The sequence below is a fragment of the Cyprinodon tularosa genome, unplaced genomic scaffold (genome assembly GCF_016077235.1).
Source record: "Cyprinodon tularosa strain WSP-4 unplaced genomic scaffold, ASM1607723v1 ctg106, whole genome shotgun sequence".
In the NCBI taxonomy this organism is placed as follows: domain Eukaryota; kingdom Metazoa; phylum Chordata; class Actinopteri; order Cyprinodontiformes; family Cyprinodontidae; genus Cyprinodon; species Cyprinodon tularosa.
The window spans coordinates 1,456,247-1,465,642 of NW_024037849.1; the positions used below are offsets into that span (position 1 = coordinate 1,456,247).

At 39.4% G+C, this 9,396-nt stretch overlaps 1 protein-coding gene across 1 annotated transcript; it reads left to right on the forward strand.

Annotated features, from left to right (window-relative positions):
- Positions 1-3,419: 3,419 nt before the first annotated feature.
- On the forward strand, positions 3,420-4,306 carry LOC119784229 (T-cell acute lymphocytic leukemia protein 1 homolog; the record flags this gene model as incomplete). The annotated part of the gene is made up of 1 exon (XM_038286183.1): positions 3,420-4,306. A coding segment is annotated over one exon (393 nt), but the record flags the coding sequence as incomplete, so codon positions are not given.
- Positions 4,307-9,396: the final 5,090 nt, after the last annotated feature.

The window sequence follows — 9,396 nt, forward strand, 5'->3', positions numbered from 1 at the left end:
TCATCAAAGCAACCTGGGCTTCCAGTAGAACCAAAGGCTGATCTCCTCCATGCATGGTGCAGTGATGCAGTAGTTTGTGCAAAAAGGACCTCAAACATAGTAAATGTTAACATGCCTGTACTTGCATAGCGTTTTTGATTTTTTCAGTGGTGACCACCATCAGTTTACAATGCAGGTGAGTTGTCTTGCGAAAGGACTAGGCATTTAAAGCTGACTTGGACCAACAACCCTTTGATTGCAGGGGAAACTCCTGCATCTGACTCTACCGTCACTCACAAAAAGTATTGAGTTAATCAAAGTTGACCCTTTTCAGAAGTTTGAAATGTTAGTTTTACTTATATTGTGTAATATTCTAGATTTTTATTCTCTGTGAATAATAACCATCAAATTCACAAGAAGGGCCTATTTATTTTTAATTTGTTGGATCAGCTCTTTTTCATACACTTTCATTTGCTGCAGAAAGCATTTTTTAATCAGGCGGCTTTAATACATGGACCCTTGTGCTCATTTGTGATAAAATAACAGGGAAACAAAAACCTCCATGTTAGCAGCATGTGTGCATGAAACCATTTTAAAGGATTTAAACAAGATGGGGATGGAAGCGTGAAGCAAAGTCTCAACTTAAAGGTGAAAAACACTGAACTTTGAGGACTGGGATTGAAGAGCTTCAAACTGAATTTGAGAAGATGTTGCAAATGCCTCAGATTAACTTTATATCTAACTGAGAAAATCTGTCACTTTGACTGTCAAACAACTTGGGTTCTGAAAAAACTCAGGTGGTCTCCTGGCCATCTTCAGAGGGCTGGAAGAAACAATGAAGGGGAAACAGAGAAGTCAAAAACTGACCCACAACTGTTCCTGTAAAAAGATTGTGAAAGATTTTCTCTTCCAACCCGAATAGTAATATAGATCATGTCTTCCTGAAAGGTTTCTGTTTTATTGAAGGATTCATCTCTCAGATCTGAGTCAGGTTGAGAAGGAGAGCTTTTACCTAACATAAAAGGCAAATAATAAACAGTTAGTTGCCACAATCAACCATAAGGAGCAGAAATGAAATCACTTTAAAAAACAGCTAAATTTCAAAGAACTCCATGAAGGACTTTCAGGATTTCAGGAGCGCTATTGATCAAGACTAATTTTACAAAATATAGACATGTACTGTAATTAATGAAATATTATTTAATCTGTACACTTTGTGCAAAAAGCTGTCAGTAATGGCCACCCCTAGCTCCCCATCTTGCTCCGTCCCTCCTGAAATGTAAAGGTTTATTTTATAACTGGGACTAGCAGTACGCTATCCTAAAACAGGAAGATTCTTCCTAAATAGATGTAGCAGTGAAAGACAATATCCTATAATCTCCCTGGAGATAGATGTGGACTTTCCAGAACAATTGAAAATGAGTGATTGCTGTAAAATGAAAAACAAAATCATAAATATGTATTTGTTTTTTGATCATTAATTCTGTACAGTAATTACTATTACTGAATTTTTCCAGTGTCCTGTTTCTCTGACTGTGACTAACTGGATGCGCTCTCTTCATCCTCTGGCATGGGAGCTGGCTCAGAGCTCGTCTGCCTGGTTGTGTGTTTCCTGGATGGGGTCGCCTTTTACAGCTGCTTTTTGTATCTCTGCTCCTGTCTCCTTGAACCCCAGTCAGCCTCTGCAGATGGCCGCTCACACAGAGCCTGGTTCTGCTGGAGGTTTCTTCCTGTTAAAAGGGAGTTTTTCCTCTCCACTGTCGCTACAAGCATGCTTAGTGTCAGAGATTGTATTCCAGTCAATGAGTCAATGCAATCAACTGGTTTTCTTTAGATAGAAAACTTTGAATCAAACTGACTGGATGATCTGGTTGAACTGTAAAGTGCCTTGATGACATGTGTTGTGAATTGGTGCTATAGAAATAAACTGAATTGAATTGAATTTGCGCTATTCAACAAATGATCAAATAAATGTCCATAAAGGTAAAGTACAAATCACACATGCTTATCCTAAAGAGGCCGGGGAGGGGGGCACGATGTGCAGGAGGTCGTGACGAAGGAAGAAGGCGATAGTAGCAGGAAAACACGATTCCTGCAGGAGGGGGCGGATCCTTGGCTCCTGCAGGTCCCAGGGGGGCCGCTTCCTGGGAGCCAGAGTTTAACGAGTCCTCTAATGGGGCTGTCATAACCAGCCCGGAAAGGACGCGACACGACACCCCAAGGGACAAACAGGGAGGGGGGGGGGGGGGTCTGTTGGTCGCTATAAAAACAAGCGGTGGGACAGAGAGATCTCAGATGGACCCTCAGCCTCACATGAGTCTGGATTATCTGCTGACAGTCCTCCGGCAGACCGAGGAACCACAGGGAGACATCATCCATCAGCCGCGTGGATTCCACAGGTGAGAAAAATGACAGCAGATCATCCAAGAAGCAGAAAATATGCAGTTTGTTTTTCTTCATTTCAGATGTTGGTCAGGAGCTTCTCAGTCTAACGAAGTTTATTGTTGACGTCATGATGATAATTAACGGTGATATTTTTTTCTATTATTCAGTGATTCAGAGACCTGCATCCTAATGAAGCAGAGAGGAGGTCCGAATGAGAGGAAGACCCTGAGTGAAGGTGAGCTCATTAAGTCTCTAGGTTCAAATGATGACATGCTTTAATTCATTATGTCTGTTTAGTTTATATTCACCTTAAAAAAACACTTTTACTTAGATGCATCTTATGGATGCAAATAAAACGTGCGAATATGAATTTTTTTTTCTATATTTCATTATTATTTTTTATTTGTATTTTCCATTACTTTATACCAAAATAATTTTTTTTTCAAAAAAAAAAAAAAAAGAGGGGCTGCTGCTCAGTGTAGCACTGCTGCCTTGCAGCAAGAAGGTTGCAGGTTCGATTCCCAGCCCAGGTTCTATCTGCATGGAGTTTCCATGTTCTCCCATAGCATGCGTGGGTTCTCTCTGGGTATTACGGCTTCCTCCCAAAGTCCCAAAACATGACTGTTAGGTTAATTGGCTTCTCTAAATTCTCCTTAGGTGTGAGTGTGTGTGTGAATGGTTGTTTGTCCTGTTTCTCTCCGTGTTGCCCTGCGATGGACTGGTGACTTGTTCAGGTGTACCCCACCTCTTGCCCATAGACAGCTGGAGATAGGCACCAGCACACCTCGCAACCCCACTTACCCCTAAAGCTTGTCAGAAAACTGATGGATGGATGGATATACCAAAAATGATAAAAAAATGTTTAAATTATCAAGTGCATTACTATTATATAGTGTTTATTGGAATATGAAAAAAATGTATATTTCTCCAGTTAACATCTAAAGTGAAACATCCAACGTCTCTGTCTTTGAATCCTTAGTCTGTTATATTTGCATCACTATTCTTCTTCATGTGGTATTGAAATGTCATTTGGATCTTTTCTGGACTCCTCCTGACCCGTCCTATTCTGTCCCTCAGGGTCACATCCCCAGGTTGTCCGTAAGGTCTTCACCAACAGTCGGGAGCGCTGGCGGCAGCAGAATGTCAACGGGGCGTTCGCTGAGCTGCGGAGCCTCATCCCCACACACCCACCTGACAGAAAGCTGAGCAAAAACGAGATCCTGCGACACGCTCTGAAGTACATCAACTTCCTGGACCGGCTCCTGACTGATCAGGACCACAGGGTGGCCCCCAGGGGCCGGGCTGGGAGCCTAGGGGATGATGAGGGACTGGAGGGCGTGTTCTCACCAAACTCCAGCTGGAACCAGAGTTCAGAAGATGGAGACTCTGATGGTCTTTCAGAAGAGCAGAATCAGCTGCACCTCTACCTGCACTCCATGTTGGACTGATCCGAACCCGCTGGCAGTAAAAGAAACCAGTGGACCGGTTTTGTGTGGAAACTCAAATGGAAGCATCCATTATGTGTTTAAAGCCTGTATTCTGTATTAAAGAAATTTAGCTTGGTGGAGGATGATCCTCTGTGTTGTAGATTGAGTCCTATACATTACAGTGAGGTTATTGTTAGAATAATGATAATTAGGATTGTCATTAATGTTTTGTTTCAAAGAAACAGCCCTTTAAGAAGTGACTCCATGTGATATTCACATCTGTCTTTTGCTCAGTAGAAAGTTTCTGATTTAACGTCAAGGCTTTAAAGTTCTGGCGTTTAGCAGAAGAACCAGGAAGCTGGTTCAGTTTCCTTAGTTTTAAAGGAAGATTTTGTGCTTTTTGAAGTTTTATTTTGTTCCTTCACACCTTTTTTTTCTTTGTGATGTTTAGAAAAATCTCTTGTTGTTCTGTGATTTTTTCTATCTATGATACAATTAAATGTTTTTAATCAGCTATATGTACACAAATAAAGCCATGAACATAAATGAGTTGTTTCCTGAATTTATTATTACTATATAATAAATTATAAAGATGAAAAACTTCACAGTGACTAGAATAGAAAACTAGACTTTATTTTTATTTAGTCAAAAGGAACTGTGTTAAGAAAAGCTACTTGGTTCAGTTTAACAGTCAGACTGAACCTTGCAGTTGAACTTTTCTTTGCAAACTCCTTTGATATTTCATCTCCTCAACTGATTTGTGAGATTTTCTTTTACATGTTTCATATATTTCGATATTTTATTTTGATCATAGTGTGCTCAAAAGCATAAGATTGAAACAGAAAAAAATTATTGTTTTATCTTCTATGCAAATCTAGCATGGAAAATAGCATGAAAAATATGCCAAAACTGGCTTTATAGTTTCATATCTCTTAGTTCTTTATCAGTTTTGCCAAGGTTTAAAGATAGATATTTCCTACATTTTGCAAGAATAAAAGCAAACATTTAAAGAACAGCAGGTTGGAACTCCTCAAAAGCACTGTCTTGCAGCAAGAAGGTTCCGGGTTCAATTCCCGGCCCGAGGTCTTTCTGCATTGAGTTTGCATGTTCTCCCTGTGTATACGTGTGTTCTCTCCGGCCACTCCGGCTTCCTATTAATGGCAAAATATAAATGAATCTTTTTCTGCTTGTTTGGGTTAAGGGGGACATCTCGACACTCTGGATAGGTTGCAAGTCATAGAAAAAACATAGAGACATACAACCATGCACACACACCCAGCCTTTAATTGAGCAATATGGACACACCGATTATTCTAATAGTTTTGTTTTTGGACTGTGGGCAGGAACTTCCAGAGAAAATGTACACATGTATGGTTAAAACATGTCAACTCTGTTCAGAAACACTTCAGAACAAGGATCAAACCCTGGAGCTTTAATGATATAAACTTTGCCAACATGCATCCCTTTTATTTGCAAAACAGACAAAATAAACTAACCATGTTTATTTAAAGCAGTAAAACAGCTTGTACAGTAATACAGGTGTGACTCTTTGATGAGATGTTCTGGGTGAGGTCCAAAGATAAAGATTGTTTAGTAGTAGAGTGAAATTCACTATTAATGCGTAAGTCAGCCATTTCTGAATTAAGGGTAGAGGTTGGGAAGCCAGACTTCTGAGATTCAAGAACATCCAACATGTGTAAAACCTGCATAGACACAAAATATTTGCTGTCCAATGTTTTACGTGAATTAGGATGTATATAGCCAAGGTGCACAGACATATGCATGTGCATTTTTTTTTATATCTTAATGTTTTTGTGCACTGCACTGTTAGAGATATTTTTTTGCTACCAAACTCTTTCCATGAAAACTGTTCTCCCTTTTATCCATGAGGGTTAAGTATTTAGCTGGAGAAATGAATTTCTAAAGTCTGAATTTCAATGAAATTCTTCTTTCTCGTTCTCTGAAAAACCTGCTTTAATTCCAGAAGGTAAGAGACTACGTAACAAATTTACGGTAATCCTCACAACTGAGCTGCCTATTTAAAATGAGTCAAAGCAGACATCTTTAGCACCATCAAGCACATCATCAAGCGCCAGTTTATTACTCTCAGCGCAGCGTCATTGTTGTTGAGGATGATTTCCTCAAATTAGAAAAGACAATAATTATTTTTCTATATATTCATTTTAAATTAAATTGTCACTTGTTGTATCTATGATAATTCTCTTTAAAATGAGCCCCATCAAAACAAATTGGGAGAGGGAAGCATACCTAACAAGGCAATGAATACTGGTGTGTTAAGGACTGATAAACATCTCAGCCAATCAGAGAGCTTAACATGCAGAGGCGATAACAGCTCAACAGGCCCCAGAGGAGCCAGGGGGCGTGTTTCAATTAGAGCGGTCTGAAAGAGTGATGGTGTGATGTTGGCTAGGCTTCAGTTCCCACCTCAGTCTCATGGATTGTGCTTCAGTCCCAGGAAAATGTATGCTTGAACTTCAGGTACTCTAAACTAATAAGTTGTAATTATATTTAAAACAATAAATCACAGTGTTATCCCAAACAATCAGATGTATTCTTTTTGTGCTATTAGAATAGAATAGAATAGAATAGAATAGAATAGAATAGAATAGAATAGAATAGCAGCCGGCTAGCTCAAGTGGTAAGTACGTATCATGGGGTGGAATAAGCTGCCAGTGTGGGTCCTTAGGCAAGACCCTTCACCCTAATGCCTGCTTTGAGGAGTGGCAGCCTAGTGGTTAGGATATCGCGGTTGGAGTTCTGAGTTTGAGCCTGGATCTGCCACTCTGGCTCCCTGAGCAAGACCCTTGAACCCCACGCTGCTCCCCGAGCGCCACATAGTGGTAGCCCACTGCTCCCCATGAGGATGGGTAAAATACAGAGAGTTCATTTCATTGCTCTGTACTTGTGACAGAGCTGGGGAAAAATAGAATAGAATATCGGTAGTAGAGGTCTTTCAGCACCAATATGGGAACAATTTATGGTTTATGTGCATTTACTAGGTACGGAAAACAATGAGTAATGCAATGTGCAACTAAGTACATATGTCTTTTTTTACCCTTCTTGTTAAATTCCTGTTACTATCAGTGTTTGATCCATAATCTATATGCCCGTTCCATAGAGTTCCTGCTCATTGACTTTCAGGTTTTTTATGCAAGATGTATCATAATGACCTGCTCTGATGTTTACTTGACACCCAAGATTACACTGAATTCTATAAAATAGGAATATGTAAAACTCAACAACACAAACAAACATACATTAATTGCAAAAAACAAACTAATCACAAACTTAGCCTTTTGCAGAGTTTTGAAAAGGAATAAACAAAACCCAAACCAACTCAACCCAAACTTATTGTTACAATCACAGCAGGATCTTTTTCACCTCTCTGCCATGGAGCTTGCATTAGTTTATTTGTGTAGTAAAACCAACTAATCACGTTAGATTATTGACTGGGAGAAAGGTTTTTCCTGTTGTTTAAGGGAGTTTGGCAGGAGTTGAAATCACTGCAGATTTACTCCAAGGATAGAGAATGGAACTCAGAGAAATGTTAAACACCCCAAGGGGCCAATTTCAGCATCTACTGGCAGCAGCTAGTAGAGGTCAGGTCTTGATAGTTAGGAAGTCAGATAGGAAAAAAAAAAAGAAAAACCCAGCAGAGGGGTCAGAGTCCCCCTTAGAACAGGTGTCTGGACTCCACAGCTCAGGAGCCAAACATGCTTCATTGGCCCCTCCACTGTGACTTTCATAAAACTAAGATTATTTGAGGTTATAAAAGCATGTTTTTATGAACTATCTACATAGAATAATTACAACAGAAGGGCAGTGATGGCACTGCTTTTTAAAGCAATTTAGATTTCTTTAGCTTTAATTTATGAGCCTTAGATTTTAAAGTGGGCTACTTCCTTTTTTAATTTTTATGGAAAGGCTTGCCTTATTGTACAGCAGTATTTTTCCATTGTAATGGTTGGTGATTTCTTTAATTTTAAAATGTATTTCATTTAAAATGTATTCATAAAAAACCCTCTATTTTACAGATGTGTCTGAATGAATTGACCTTCTCTAGGAATAAGGCGGCATGACTTAGATTTTCAAAGATGCATCTGAACAAAGCAAAAACCTGTAGCAGGGGATGATGAGGAACTGCTAATACAGCTGGACAGAAATCATGTAACAACTGTTAGGTGCTGAGTCGATGGTGGCGGACTGAGGACTTGAGCTTGTTTTATAGCTAAAAGACCTGAACATGTTGCAGCCATTGATTGGACCAAAATCCTTTATGCATACCAAGGATTTGCAGAGTTGATTGACTCACTCAAAGATGAGTTAGTCAATCAAGGTGCTGCAGGGGCCTAGTTTAAGTTCAAAGCAAACATGTCTAAATGACAGCAGACCAAACTGAACTGCAGAATCAGGGAAGTTAAAACTGCTCCACAACAAGGTGAGAAAAAAAGCTGCTGACAGTTATCCCTGCTAATGGGAATTTGAAAGCTGCTGCATCGTCACATGTACTTACGTTTTTCTCTCACATCAATGAAAGGCCCTAAATAAACACCTTTGGTAGGGGATCTTCTACATTGTTTACCTAAACTGCAAATTTCTACACTACATATCTGCATCTGTGTCTTCAGGAGCTGTTTTAACCTCTGATGAGATGAGGCCGAGCTGGGAACTGAGGGAGAACCAGCATCACACACAGACTCCGTAATTGAAACACGCCCCTCTGCTCCTCTGGGAGCCGTCGTTCCTGTTATCGTTTCCTCTCTCTCTGCTTTGGCTCAGATACTTATCAGTCATTAGCTCCACACCCACTCATCATTGGCTACTTACAGTGACGGTCCAGCTCTTCACAGCCACCGGTGATGTGTGTTCCTGACAGACCGTACTGTGGGAAAATGCTTTGCTACCTCTCACACAGGAGCATACAGTCATAAAGTGACAAATAAATGTAATTTGGAAATTATCCTTTACTCTGAGGTTTATAAATCTGCTAAAACACTTTTCTGATCTGTGCAACATCTCCATGAGGTGAACATTTAAACATCACATACCATCAATGTTAATTACGACAAAACCAAAGCTGTAAAATATGTTTGTATCACTTACATCTGGTCTATGAATGCATATTTCTACTCATTTTGTGATTAATTTTATTCTTTATTTTTTCAGAACTAAAAAAATCCAGGGATTTAAAGGATTTTGATGACTCACAAAAAACATCAAATTATATAACAGGCTAGGCTTCAGGTACTTAGAGATTCACTTCCAAACAGAAACCCCACATTCATATCTTCAGGTAACACAGAGTACATGTCAGACTTAATAATATAACTTTAGCGATAGTTTCAAGGTGTTGCTTAATTGTATATCTCGTACCATGTCTTTTGGTTGTGCTGTTCTTTTTTCATCTCGTTACAGGTGATGAAGCAGACTGAAAATGTTTTGTCATTGTCTCCTTTCTATCTCCTCTTTCTTTCATCTTTTCTCCTTTTTTTCTTCCTTTTTCTTCTTCTGTTTTTCTGCTCTACTTACATTGCAGTGTCCATATAAACTGTAAAACTCCCTGCATAATTATAATAAAGCAATT